This window comes from Apodemus sylvaticus, chromosome 7, assembly GCF_947179515.1.
Source record: "Apodemus sylvaticus chromosome 7, mApoSyl1.1, whole genome shotgun sequence".
NCBI lineage: Eukaryota > Metazoa > Chordata > Mammalia > Rodentia > Muridae > Apodemus > Apodemus sylvaticus.
Genome location: NC_067478.1, coordinates 89,713,705 through 89,729,145, shown reverse-complemented (window position 1 = coordinate 89,729,145; position 15,441 = coordinate 89,713,705). Strand labels below are relative to the sequence as shown.

General features: G+C 38.3%; 1 protein-coding gene across 2 annotated transcripts; it reads left to right on the top strand.

The window, feature by feature from the left end:
- The first annotated feature begins 9,904 nt into the window (after positions 1 to 9,904).
- LOC127689963 (olfactory receptor 148) lies at positions 9,905 to 12,878 on the top strand. 2 transcript variants are annotated; one of them, XM_052189537.1, is made up of 2 exons: positions 9,905 to 10,801; positions 12,846 to 12,878. In XM_052189537.1, exons 1-2 carry the CDS (start codon positions 9,905 to 9,907, stop codon positions 12,876 to 12,878), a joined length of 930 nt encoding a protein of 309 aa, XP_052045497.1. The 2 variants fall into 2 exon arrangements, with proteins under 2 accessions (XP_052045497.1, XP_052045496.1); XM_052189536.1 differs by lacking the exon at positions 12,846 to 12,878 and having other exon boundaries at positions 9,905 to 10,837.
- Positions 12,879 to 15,441: the final 2,563 nt, after the last annotated feature.

Below are 15,441 nucleotides of genomic sequence, written 5' to 3'. Positions count from 1 at the left end.
TGCTTGCCCTTGATTTTCAGTACCTCGAGATTTACCAAAACGGTCCGTTTTCCTGAGTTTTATTCTTTATTTATTTATTTTTTCAGGACTTAAGAGCTCCAAACAGTTTCCGTGGTCAGAGGCTTAAAACTGCACTTCTACAGCACAATTTTACATAAAACCGATAACTTAATTGACTTAAAGGAAAGGAACTTTGGAGTTGAAAGAAGAAGGAGGGGAAAGAGTTAAGAAAGTAGAGAAAGACAGTCTGTTTAAGACAGACAGACAGAGACAGACCGAGGAGAGGAAGAGGGGCTTGTCTGACTCTATTAGATGATTAAATGATTTTTTGCAGCCCGATAAACTTCTAGTGGCGCAGAAATCACCCACAAGTACCCACTCTCCACACTTGGAGCTTTCAGTTTAAGCAAGCCCTAAGGGGGGTGGGGAAGGAAAGGTGATGTTCAAGTCCGAGATGGGCATGGGGTGTGTTTTCAGAGCTTGGAGTGGGATTTGCTTTCAGCATCTGCAGCGCTGGCTCTTACCTTCCGCAGAAATCCTGGTGCTGTGAGTCAAGAAAAAGGAAAACAGCTGCAGATTAATTTTCCTGGAAAACACGCCCACCTCTCTGGCTCTGTTGTAGCATAGCAACTCTATGACTGAAGCATCTGCAGGGAAGAGAATCCCTGCTGAATTTCAAAGATTGCTATTTACCTCTCCCTGCGCTCTGCGAAGTAAGGATCACAGACCAGGAAAAGACAAAAGCAGGCAAACCCTTCTTCAAGAGAAAATTTAAAATTATAACAACAGAAAGACCGGGTATGAAAACGCAACGCTTCTGTACCTGATTTGATTATCAACAGGTTTACATCCGCGCTTCCAGTTTCAAGGTCGAGGTTGAGGCTTCGTGGCTTCCATCTCCAAGTTATGTTTGGTCCAGGGCACACATTCTGTAGAAATCACTTCTGGTGTTGCTCACTGCCTGCCGGAATATCTAACAGCAAAAGCCAAAAACTGGGAGAGTGAACAGATTTCTCCCTCCATTGTGCTGGAATAAAAACCTAGGACTTGTCTTCCACAGAGGAGACATGACACACTTGTTGTAAGAAGCAGAATTAAGGAATATTTGTGGTACAATACATACAAATAAATAGAACTTTGCAGTTAACCATAAATCCAAATTTTATTTTAAAACAGTGCATAATTTCTTTTTTCCATAATAATTTTTTAATGAGTCCAATACCAAGCCATTAAAGGAAAACATCATTTTATATGCATACATATTATGCATACATTTATGTGTATATTAAGGCACTGTTGTACAGATTTGTATTTTGTCAATAAGAGGAGACTGAAAGAAAGGTCATCCAGAGACTGTCCCATCGAGGGATTCATCCCAGATACAGTCACCACTCTGACACTATTGTGGATGCTAAGAAAGGCTTGCTGAAAGGAGCCTGATATAGCTGTCTCCAGAGAGGCCCTGCCATAGCTTTACAAATACAGAATCAGATGCTTGCAGCCAACCATTGCGGGGGTTCCCCATGGAGGAGTTAGAGAAGGAACTGAAGGAGCTGAAAGGGGTTTGCAACCCCATAGAAAGAACAACACTTTCAACCAACCAGCCCTTCCAGAGCTCTCAGGGACTAAACCACCAAACAAGGAGCACACAGGGAGGGACCCATGACTCCAGCCCTATATGTAGCAAAGGATGACCTTGTCGGACATCAATGGGAGGAGAGGTCCTTGATCCTATGAAGGTTTGATAGATGCCCCAGTGTAGGGGAATCAAGGGCTGCGAGGTGGGAATGGGTGGGTGGGTGGAGGAACACCCTCATAGAAGCAGGGGGAGGATGAGAGGAGTTTTCCAGAAGAGGGGTAAACTGGGTAAGGGGATAACAGTTGAAATGTAAATAAATTAAAAGCAAAGAAGAAAAGAAAAGAAAAAAGAAAAGAAAAGAAAAGGAGGAGACAAGATTATTATTACCCAATAGTGCTAGCTAATTTTTATAAAAACTTGACATATGCTAGGGTCATTTGGCAAGAAGAAATCTTGATTGAGAATATGATCTCATAAAATTGGCTTATAAACAAGCCATTGTGACCTTTCTCTTCCTGTTTTTCTTTTCATTAGGTTTATTTGTTTTGAAAAGAAAGCAGTTTTCCCTTATTGTATTAGACATTTGCACTCATGTTTACCATTTTTACACTTTCTTTACATATGTTCCCATTTTCATTTTTATCTTTGTCATTGAAACTGTTTTCCTCACTGTCATTTTGTTTGTTTGTTTTGCCATGGTTTTTCTCATTCTCTCTTTCCCCATCTCTCCTAGTTCAAAAGTCCCAAATTGTGTTCCTCCAGCTGCAGGCGCCACCTGAGCAGTCACCACACTGTCCCTCTGTTAAAACCTTAATAGCAGAAAGCCTTGCCCTTCCCTCACCCACCCCACCCCCCAATATCTCAGAGTGGCCTTGGGATGCTTCTTCTCCAGAAACTTCTTACCCAGCTTGTATCATGTCCTTGGCCAAATGGCTTTTCTCTTCATCACTTCAGAAAGATACCAGCCTTTAATATTGTATCTTTTCCATTTTTTTGTATATTCTTCTTTAACTTTAGTCATACATTTGTAAAACTAATGCTTAGACTCTATTCACGACTGTCTAAATAATGTCTTTAACCCAACATTTAGTTTTCACACTAGTAATTTCCTTCCTTCTTCCCTTCCTTTCCAGCATTCTTTCTCCTTTCTTCCTTCCTTCCTTCCTTTGTTTCTTCTTTGTTTCTCTCTCTTTCTCTCTATCTCACTCTCTCTCTCTTTCCAACAAAAAAAATGACAGAATAAGATAGAAAATAGAGAACAACTAACACACTGAAGCTGCACAAATCAAATTGTCAAATCAACAAAAAGAAAAGACCCCCAAGAGCAGGCATAGACATCAGAGAGCCATTGGGCCACCTTCAGTCAGAAGTTCCATAAAATACTAAGATGAACATTATAATATATACCCAGAGGACCCTGTCCCCTCTGGCTTTTATATCATTTCTGCCTCCTGTTCTGAGGGATTCCTTGAGCTCTGAAGAAATTAATTGTGTTGACTGGTGTTTATTTACATGTTTTTCTCATAATTTTTTCTGAATTTAAACAAATTTTCAAGGATCACTGCTTTGTTTGTTACATCCGTGTATAAAAGTACACTAAATACCCAACAAGTAGAGATGTGGGTATTCCCAGCCAACCATTGGACTGAGCACAATGGAGGAGCTAGAGAAAGGACTCAAGGAGCTGAAGGAGCTGTCAGCCTCATAGAAGGATCAACATTATGAACCAACCTGTACCCCTAGACCTTCCAGGGACTAAACTACCAACCAGAGTACACATGGAGTACAAAGATTATCCGTGCTCCAGCTGCATATGTAGCAGAGGATGGCCTTGTTGGACATCAAAGGGAGGAGAGTCCCTTAAACTTGAGAAAGCTCTATGCTCCAGTATAAGGGAATATCAGGACAGGAAGCAGGAATGGGTGGGTTGGTGAGCACGGGGAATGGGGGGGATTTAAGGAGCAGAAACCAGAAAGGGGATAACATTTGAAATGTAAATAAAGAAAATATCTAATAAAAAATGAAAGTACACTAAAACTGAAGTAAGCTTTTCTACAGCATCAGACTATCTACCCTAGTCTTCCAGCTTCTCAGATCCCATGTCTAGCAGAGAAGATCTGCATAGATCAGATAAAATGTTGACAGGGCAGAAAGATAACCCAGTAGGCAAAGGTGCTTCTTGCGAAGACTACCCATCTCAATTTAATCCCCAAATCCAAATGATGGAAAGTGAGACCCCCCCTTCCTGAAAGTTGTCTCCTCACCTCAATATGCAGCCCTTGACATACAAAATAAAATACCGTGATAATAAGTAAGTGACAAAGAAAATATTTGGAAATGAAGTGGCAAAAAAAAAAAAAAAAAAAAAAAAAAACCCAAAATACCATCATGGACATTAACTTCCAGGAACCATCTGAAAAATGGGCCCTTTGCAAGTTCCTCTGGAACTTTGTGTACTTACTAGGCTCAGGCCACAAGGCCATTACTTGCTATGGGTTCCTGAGGCAGTGGGAAGAACCCACAAATGCCAGGCACATAAATCACTAATAGCAAATTCTTTCCTCCTACGCTTCACTTTTTTGTAAATAAAAGAAGTGCAGTCTAGATTAAATGCCAAATGTATAATAATATGTAAGTTAACAATAAAGTGGCTATCACACTATTAAATATTACCCTTTTTACAAAATCATATGTATTAAATGCTTACATGACTGGCAATATGATAGATTTCTTTTCATCAGTACAAATAGAAAACACAATGTTCTATGACTTCTTTTTCTATTCCATCATTAGGTAATAGGAATTTTTCAGCTCCATAATAATTTTTTGTATCTACTCACACAAGTCTATATGGTGTTGGTGGTGGTTGATAGAATTATTTTTGCTGACAATGACTTTATAGTAAAAGATGAGAAATGAAGACTACTTCAGATTCTATATCTCAATCCAACAGTCTGTCATTCTACTATATACCATTACTTAGTATTTGAAAATAATTCATTTTCACTCTGTTTTATTACTAGAAGAATTTTCAGCTTGAAGTAAGTATATAAATAATAGCATTTTCTGCCCCTACTAAACCTGTATAACCCTGTGAATGATTTTTGATTAGTTGGACACAAGAAGTAGCAAGAGAAAAGGATCAGGCAGAAACTGGAAGCAAGAACAATTGGGCAAACAAAATCCCTAAGGTGCCTGGAAACACTAGGAGTCAATGAAAGACTTGCCCCAGTTATAAAAATAAGCAAATAAATAAGTAAAACAGAGCAAAACATTGGAATAAAAACCAACCCCAAAAACAAGGTCTGAAGGGATTCACATTCTTGGTCCCACTTGATTACTGTGAAACTCTTCTCTGCTTTTAATTGTTCCCTACACTCAGAAGGCTTAGGCTCCCTGAGTCTTTGGATAGATTGAAGATAAAACCCCAGTGGGATCAAGAAGTCATTTGAAGTCCCATAAAAGTAGGATGATTTAGCTTCCATTAACAAAGGAAACCACCCCAGGTCCCAGCAGACATTCAGCAACATCTCTGTGTGTGATTCTGAATGAAAAGGAAGACCAAGTAGAACCTGAAGCTGTAGAGTAGATGTTCAATTGTATGGGAGTGGAGAAGGTTATGGTGAAGAGCACATACCTACAAAGAAGAAACTGGTAACAGAAGGAGAGAAATCTGTCCTTCATATTTGAGTCATTAATGATCCACTATTCATGTAAGTGCTCAAGAAGAAGCAAGCTTCTCTTCCTGCTTCTTTCAGTTTTGTTTTGTCCTCACTCCAGGAATGTAGAGAGATAGATATAGTGTGGGAAATGACTGTGGAGGCTTCCTTCTCCTTAATAAGAATGGCCAGCTCCTTTCTCCATTTTCTGTCTCACATACAACATGTGGGCGTGAAGCCCCTTTTTATTTGCTACCAATTAATTGAATATCTGTTCTGTTCAGAGAATTATACCATGACTTATGCATAAAAGGTTAGTTGGATGTATTCTTTACATAGAGAAAAACAACAATTATGAGACAAAGGTGTATATATCCTGACTCCCTGAAGACTGGGAACAGTTCTTGTAGTATGGCTCAATTTCTCTCATCTGTTCCTACAGGGTAACTTTCTAAAAGTTGCATTCTAGTCCTGCTTGGTCCTGCCCAAACCCTGCTTCTCTGAATGATCCTATGTGAACTTAAGTTAGCAAATACTATTTCCATGCAGGTATCTTCTTAAAATCTCTAACACAAAGCCACCTATAATAAGTGCAATCACAATAAATGATTGGATAAAATCATACTATATATCAACACTTTCCGAATCTATTACTGTTAACACTGTTTACAGTGACTTTGTGAAGCAATGGTTATCACTTAGCCAAAACCAAGCACAGGGCAATCCTCATTCTATACCAAGCACAATTATGAAAGCATTCAATGTATTCACTAAGCACTTGTGATGTCAGTTGCTGAATCATAAGTGTCTGGGACACAAATGAAGACTAAGAAGCAAAGAAGAATAGTCTTCTGGTCCTGCCAAGAATTTTACTGATTTTACTTTATTTTTCATCCATTTAAAAATGTCCACTCTATCATGTAATCTATCTACTTTGGATGATAAGATATGATGAGCTAGTTAAGTTTGAAGCTACTCCTGGGAGAAACGTTTTGTTTCTTAAACAACAAGAAACTGAGTTCCAGAGATATAAATTACCAGAGTTTCGTCCTATCAACAGAAATCAAACCTTGAAAGTGAGTATTTAGATCTAAAGGCGAAGTTCTATGGGTGTGGCACTGCTGTCTTTTTCCTCAATACATTTGAATTTGACTTCAATATTCTATAAAAGCTCCATTACTTCCCTTATGGAAGAAAGCATATACTACCAACTGGCTGTATTCTTGAGTCCATGAATTTATGATGTCTACAAGAATGGCTAATGATGAGTAAAAAATGATAGCACACCTTAATCTCTAGGATTTCAAAAAATAACATTTGAGATTATAAGAGAAATTTGTTTTTTTCTTTAAAAAATTTATTATATTTAATTTATTTATTCTGTGTGTAAATGTTTATGGGTGGTGGTACGTGCCTGCCACAGCCCTCTTTTGGAAGTCACACCACAATTTGAATAAGCTAGTTAATTCTGTCTATCATATGGGACCTGAAAATTTAATCTAGGTCCTCAGGCCTGGTGTCAATATTCTTGAGCCACTGAGTCAGCTCATTGGCCCCAAGTTATCTTTAAATGTTGAAAAATAATCTCATCCTGCAACATCTCATAGGCTTCCCTTGTTGGGAATCCTACCGCTTCTGGGATTCAGATTTGTGCTGCTATAGGTAAGAGCACTATGAGTCACAAGTTACATTGTACATCACCGGTTAGATGTACTGCCCAGTTCATACTGCACTGTTTTGAATGGTTTGAAAGAGACTTTACATATGGATGCTAAATAATTCAGTCAACCCTTAAACCATGGTTTTCAATCTTTTCCATCCTATATGTTAGTTTTTACCTTAAAAAAATTAAGTAGTCTTGTTGAGCATTCAAGGGCATGTTTTAAATTCTCTTCCATATTCTGAGTTATTTGACGTTAATGATGTTCACATGAATGTCCCCACACGTTATAAGAATGTCTTTTGTTACTGCAGATAGAACTTAAATTCTTCAGATGGGAGGCAAGAACTTTACCCTGAGCTATAGCCTAGCTACAGAAAAACATTTCTTTTATTGAAGAAGTAAATAGCATTTGCTAAAAATCTACACATCATTAGAAACTCTGTTACAAGTCTCATTATTGCATGACCTTGTTTGGTCTAATACATAAGGGATGGGGAGCACACTATAATATTATCTTTTTTCAGATATTAGAAACTGAACACATTAAAAACTCACAAAGCTACTCAACAAGAACCAACCTAGACAAAAATCTTAAAAATATTATTTTTATCTTATCTTCCTTCTTTTATGGCCTCCTCTCCCAGAAGATAGCAATAGAAGTCTATCATTCTCAAAGTTATTTCATGAACATTGTCCAATTTAAACTTCATAGTGCTTCTAGGATGGGGATATATTCTAAATTAATCAACAATAATCATTTAGTGGGTGGTTGATGTACTGAAGACAATTACAGGAACAACCCACAGTTTCAAGTTTAATTCCTCATCCATTTGACCTTGATTTCTGACTGCAACACATTACCTTTATTTATTCTTTATTTCCTCACAGTTTGAAGGTCATATATCACACCCCACAGTTTTCTAGACCACTTGTCTAAATGTGTTTGCCAGGAATGTGTTTAAATGCTAAATACTTTTATGACAGCTATTTGTTGTGCATTGGTCCTCAGGTTCAGAAGCCTTCCAGGAGGCTATGTAGAGACATGCATAGCATGAGAGCCACCCAGTGGCCATGACCTCTTCTACAGTTAGGAACAGCTACAAACTGGCCTCTTTGGAAATAGAGGAGAGTAGAAAATGAAAAAGAAAACTAATTTCCTTCCAGCTAAAAACACAATGAGCTAAAACTGAAAGAACTTGATAGAATAAGCTCTCTATGAACATTATCAAATGGCAGTAGGGAAGTAAAACAATTGAAATGAATTATGTCACATTAGTCACTCTGTGAAAAGGAAACATGGTATCAACCCAGTAACTATACACACCACTATATGTAATTCTCAAATAATGTATCTAAAGATATACACATGATCATATATAATTTTGTATTAATTCAAGTATTTTATACTACAAATTCAGTTTCTGTTACAAAAATCTAATAACCAAACCTTTTTTAATTTTCCCTTTGAAAGAACTCCATTTTCTTTCCTTCATTCTTTACTCCAAATTATTTTATGTGATTTTCCCCAAGAATTTGATGAGATGCTATCAGCAATTATGAATTTGTTATTGAAAATAAATAATATATCTATGTAATTTCTCTCCAGGAACATGGACTCAATTACTTAAAAATTTCTTGTGTATACATAGAAGGAATTGTTTTATGTACTAATACTTAAACTACCAATTGATCTATATTAAGTATTAATTATAAAAAAGAAAAGATCAGAAATATTGAACAGAAACCAATGTTAGTAATCGGGACAGGTAAAATTGGAGAGTTTTCATATACTTTGTAAGTCTATACTACAAATCATAGAAGTAAAGTTGTAGATGGAAAATCATCATGTGTGCTTGCATGATTCACAAGGACCTTTAAATGACACTACTGAGGCAGACAACCAACCACAAAACCCCAGAAAAGGTGTATGACTGTCAGGAGCTTGCTTCTATTCTTCCATAGATAGCACATAGACAGCATATAGATAGCATAGCACATAGATAGCACATAGGGAGCAGAGAGCAAGAGTGTGTTGTCAGCAGCAGGATGAGGGAAAACTCATCAGTTCTATTGTTGCATTGTGCTAAGAAAGCTATGACCCACAAGTTCACATATGATAAACCTGTGGCCTGTTCACTGAGCTCCTTGAATATCTCTGCAAATGATTGAAAAATAATCAGAAACTTGTGCTTCCAGGTCATTTTGTTAAACATCACTCAGATATGCAGTTGGTTAAAGATACATTACATGTCTTTCTGTTTGAAACTTGTGTCTTGTTTTCTGAGGCAGTCCTAACTTGGCTGGGACAAATTTTATTTAGCTTTGTGACGATAAACAGGAAGGATTATCATACTAATACTTCACTAATCCCGAAGTATTTCTAGCAAAATACTTAAAATTTAATTTTAACATCATCTGTGGTGATTAGACACTTCTAATAAAACTAACATTTAAATTTGATTCTGTTCTAAAACAATTTGTTAAATTTCATGTATGCGTGTTTGTGTCTCTGTATCTGTGTGTGTGTGTGTGTGTGTGTGTAGTTTCCCTTTTGACGTATGCGGAGATGTAACCATAGGGATACAGAGCTTGACATTTTCCTGTATAGTGAACTAATGTGATGGTTCACTTTCCAGTAAATCTCCTAGAAAAGCCTATTTGATGCTTTTTTCTTTAGTTAACCTTTGATTCACTGAGGCCACTTACTGCCTCCAGACTCAATAGGGAATCCTTACCAAAGAGAACACCCCAACCAGGTGTGTTCCATCGAAACACACTCCTGCAGAATATCAATTAATCAAGCTTTTTTTTTCCTTCATGATGTATCTAATATTGGGTACTGATGGGTATTGTTTCATAACTATGAACAGGCCAAGAGACTGACTTTAGATTTTAGCACAAATGATGATTAGCATTCTAGTGTTAAATTTATTACAATTACTCTGCTTCATTGTTTTCATGTTTAGTTGAAAGTTATTTCCACCAAGACCATCATTGAAGATAATGAGGAATTACACCCTACTCAATGAATTCATTCTACTGGGAATACCCCAGACCCAAGGACTGGAGACTTTACTCTTTGTGGTATTCTTATTTATATACTTCTTCACTTTGCTTGGAAACTCACTCATCTTTACAGCAATCATTTCTTCATCTACCCTTCATACTCCTATGTATTTCTTCTTGGGACTTCTATCTAGTTTTGACATGTTGTTCCCATCAGTAACCTGTCCCAAAATGCTACTTTATCTTTCTGGTAGGAGCCCAGCCATCTCTTACAAAGGCTGTGCTGCCCAGCTTTTCTTCTATCACCTTCTGGGTTCTACTGAAGGATGCCTCTACTCTGTGATGGCCTATGATCGTTATGTTGCCATCTGTCACCCGCTTAGATACATGCTCATCATGAAACCCCAAGTGTGTGTGAACTTGGTAATAATAGCTTGGTTAGTGGGCTGTCTTCATGCCACCATCTTGACCTCTTTAACCTTTCGTTTAGTCTACTGTGCATCCAATCAAGTGGACTATTTCTTCTGTGACCTTCCTGCAGTTTTACCTCTGGCTTGTACTGACAATACGTTGGCCCAGAAGGTGGGTTCCATCAATGTTGGATTTCTGGCTCTGATGCTTCTCTTCAGTGTTTGTGTCTCTTATGTACACATTGGGGTTGCCATTCTGAGAATCCGTTCAGCAGAGGGCAGGCAGAAAGCATTCTCCACCTGCAGTGCCCACCTCACAGCCATTCTCTGTGCCTATGGACCTGTAATCATCATCTACCTGCAGCGCACACCAAACCCTCTGCTTGGGGCTGTGGTGCAGATATTAAACAATATTGTCTCACCCATGCTGAACTCTTTAATATATTCATTGAGGAACAAGGAAGTGAAGAGATCCTTGAGAAGAGTTTTCCAGAATATAATGTTTAGTGGTCAGAAATGAATTGTATATTTAGTAATGGTATACAAAACTTTGTCTCTTGCCTTCTTCCTTCAGCAGATGGGAACAATTACAGAGACCCTCCGCCAAACATTAAACAGAGAATGAGAGACTTGGAACACTCAAACCTAAACAATATATCTCCATCAAATTCCTCCCCTTAGGACTCAGGAAACCAAGAGGAAGAAGAGGCAGAAAGAGGTTTAGATCCAGAAGGCATGAGTGACACCACAGAAACAAAGGCCTCTAAATCAACATGAGCAAAAGTCATGTGAACTCAGAGACTTAGGAACCAAGCAAGTGACCTGCATGGGTCTACAACAGGTGCTCTGGACATTGTGGCATCTGGTGTGGTGTTTTTATGGGTCTCCTGAATGTAAGAACTAGTGGGCCTCTATTTTTTTGTGTTGTCTGTTGGGCTCTTTTCCTTGTGTTTGTATGTTTTGTTCCAAAGTGTAACTTGGTGTTTTGTATTAAATTTTATTTTATTTTAGTATTTAAAAATGACCTAACATCTTTTGCTACAGTAAGATGTTATATGGTCAAACAACCTGCCCCAAATTACATTAAATTCCCTGTCAATTTAAATTAAATTTGTCTTTTTGATTGCTTTGTTGTTATGAAGAAATAGGAGTAGTTGTAATTTTCCACTCCTGAATCTGAACCCTTTAAAGATAACAATCATCAAAATATGTAGAGATATTAAAGGACAGAAAAACCTCAAAAACACCTATCTTTAATAAGATTTGTCTCTTAGTATAAACCTTTAATTCCAATTTTTGAGGAAATAAATAAATAAGCAGAAAATGAAATATCTGAAGACATGTGGTACATCTATAATACTTTCTATGTTCTTCTGCCTCTACAAACCTGAACTCTCCTAAGTAAATCCATAGCCAAGTGCAGAGGTAACTAGGCCTCAATTCTGGTTAAGGAATGCAAGGGCTTAGGAAGCACCAACAGAGAGATTTCTGACATCTACAATCCTCAGTGCAGACATATCTCCAAATGAAGATTGGAGACAATTGTGACTCTATTCGTCCCTTCTGTGTCAAATCAATCTCATTCCATACTTCTGCTCTCCATGGAGGGGTTGCTCTGTTTATCTGCTCACAGGCATGCCAGTTCCCTGTTTCTTGAAGAAGAACATGGGCTGTTTATAAGACAATGCCATTGTCTGGTCACTGTGATGCTCTCTCACAACTCTCATCTCCATACATGTACACATCACTCCTCTGAAGTAAACTTTATTTTCTCTATGAAAGAGTTCTCAGTATTAGAAACCTCAAATAACAGATAGAAAATTGTGCATGAATGGACATTATGAACCTGAAACACACATTTCAGTTGACTAAGAGACTGCTGTTCCCAATTGCTCACCCCTCCAGGAACTGACCTTCATGATCACTGTGTTGTCTTATCATACTCCATCATTTTTCCAGAGAGCTTTTGAGATTACAAACTTTTTCAGGAACTGACTTATAATAAGTACTTTGAACAGGTCCTGGATAAACACTGACATCACCGAAGACTCAATTTTCATATATATATTTCCCTCTAGCTAGTGCAGTTAGAATCTGACCTCCTACAACAATCTATTGATTGTTAAACCTCCACTGGGCCAAATCCAGTGCCTCCCTTCTTTGTATTTTGCTAGCAACTTGATGCTGACACAAACCATATTTTTTTGCTTGTCTGTATGTCTGTCTGTCTAACTGTTTTCAGAGCATGGCTCTTTAGGATTTCTTCCTAGTTTTAGCATTTTTAAAAAATTAGTTCCTCTGTAGGACCATTAAAGGCAGCCTGGTTTGTGTTTTGAGCTAGGTTTAAACCCTGGAGATGCAGCATATAATTCTGCAAGGAACGGTAGGTGTTTGCCACACTCCTAGACACCAGGCTCCTGACACGAAGCCTCAATTCTCCATAATTCTGTGGCTATCAGTCGCGTAGGGAAATGCCCCAATCTCCTCCAGAAGTAGAGGATGTGATCACAGATCACCATTTTAATGAGGTACTTAATGGCCTGAAGGGCTTAGTCAATTAAGCTCTCCTTCCCTTACATTCCTCCCTGAAAAAGGTATTTAAGCTCAGGCCCACCCTGAGAAAGTAGAGTAAGGTTGCACTCATCATAATTCTCTGCCATGGCAGTATATACTTTAAAACATGCACTACCTCTTCTAATCGGGATTCACCATGCTGGAACAATGGAGCAGGTCTTCCTCTAAACAGCTGCATCTAGTCTCCATCAGGAGACCTCTGCATTGCCAGACACTGTCTACACCAAGCCAAGCCTACTGCCAATCAAGCCAAGGACAATCTTGTCTCTGCAGGAACCAGTCAGAGCTCTCCTCCTGCCCTTTCCCCTTGAGACCCAGGCTAGAGCCAACCCATGGGTCACCACTTTTCTCAGCTCTTCTGCATCATCCAGTGGCATCTGTGATGTCCAAGAGCCTGAGAACATGTTGTCCTCAACCTCCATGCGGCCTGGGGACCTACGAGCCCAACTCCGGCAAGCTGAGACCTCAGATTGCACCTCCACACTCCGAGAGCAGGGTCCTGTGGCTTCTCACAGCCCAATGCCTACCCTGCAGCAGGGTGGGGTGCACACAGTCAAGACTTCCGGAGTCATTCCTTGCCCAGTGGCCCAAGCCATGTGCTGGATACAGGCTACCACTTTTAATACACAATTGTCCAAGATGATGTTATCTCACCTCTTACAAACTTGGCCTATAGAATAAAGATATTTGAGGAAGGATAGCCTTTGGGATCACCATGAAGATCTCCAATCTACAGTGCTAGCTTTTGGGGGTTTTCACTTGGCCACTAGAGATGCGATCAATATCTCATTGCTGGCCATTTCCCAGGGAAGCAGCTGTTCTGGTAGCCAATACCTTCTTTTGAACATAACCAGATATCACTAATTCACTCAATTTTCCTTTTACAGCTGGGTGAATCCATCATTGTACTTCCATGTTGTGTTAAAAAATTTCAGATGACAATCTCTTTAGTCTCCAAATAAACCTATGACTGTTCCTATGTCTATGACTATGACCATAACAATGTCTATGACTATGATGATGACTATGACTGACTATGACTATGACTATGACTATGACTATGACTATGACTATGACTATGACTATGACTATGATTTCGCCCGTCAAAAATGTTAGGAAAGAACTCCTAATGTTTCAAGATAGCATAGAGGGCAGCATTCTCAAGCTGTGGGGGCATGCACTAGGACACTGGAAGGAAAAGAATTAGTTTTGAAAAATTCTAATATTTGAATTTATTTATTTCATTATGTCTAAGAACTTCATCCTACTAAAGGTCACCATTAAATGTCTTTTCTCTGAGCATTAAAAAATGACACTACTCTACATTTGAATTAGACAGATAGTTGAGCTAGTTCTCCCACCAAGCCTTTTTGTCTTACTTTACATCTAACATAACTGGAAAGGAAACTCATTTCTTTTTTTAAGATTCAGAGGTGCAATGAAGAAGTGGAACACTTATTGCTGTTACAAACAAATTTTCCAGCTATTATTTTCATATTGATTTTTTTAATATTCTACATCACCCCATGCTGAAGGCAATAAAGAGCCAGCTTTGATGCATTTCCTGGCTGAGCTCCAGGAAATGAATGAAAATGACTTGCCAAGAATCAAGTCTTCAGGGATTGGTCCCAAGTGTATCTGACTTCTCCAGGATCTTCTGATTAAAATTGAATACCAGATTATGCTTCTGGAACTAGATCTGTCCCTTTCTGTGCTTCTTGCATATGGTGGTTATACACTTAGTCATAACTATGTCATCCAGGTACTGGTCGTAGATTTCCATCTTCATCTACCAAGCTCCCAGGTTATAGACACAGTCCCAAGATGACATTGCAGCTCCCATTCATACATTTCACACTCTTTCTTAGCACTATGCCTTCTAAACCATATCCCTTGTTGGCCAAGCATTTCGTCCATCTTACCCTTTAGGGAAAAACCTTCCCATTCCTTGTGGAATTATCGTAATTGTAATTTGTTAGCATGTTCAGCTGTTTCTTTCACCAAGCCTTGTTTTCATACTTCTAACAAAACTGAAAATGAAATCACGGCCTTATTTAAAAAAAAAAATTCATACAGAGAAGCAAGAAAGCAGGTGTGCTTATTGTTATTACAAACAATTTTCCTCTTGAATTTTGAATTGTACATTTATAATGGCTTCCCTACCTATCAATTTAATAAATGAATTTCCTGGACATATACTCAAAAGATGCTCCAACATATAACAAGGACACTTGTTCTACTATGTTCATAGATGCCTTATTTATAATAGCCAAAAGCTGGAAAGAACCCAGATGTCTCTCAACAGAGAAATGGATACAAAAAATGTGGTACATATACGCAATGGAATACTATGCAGAAATTAAAAACAATGGCTTCATGAAATTGAAAGGCAAATGGAAGGAACTTAAAATTGTCATCCTAAATGAGGTAATTCAGTCACAAAAAAAACCACACATGGTATGCACTCACTGATAAGTGTACATTAGCCAAAAGGTAGCTCAGAATAGCCATGATTCAACTCATAGACCATATGATGAAACCCAAGAAGAA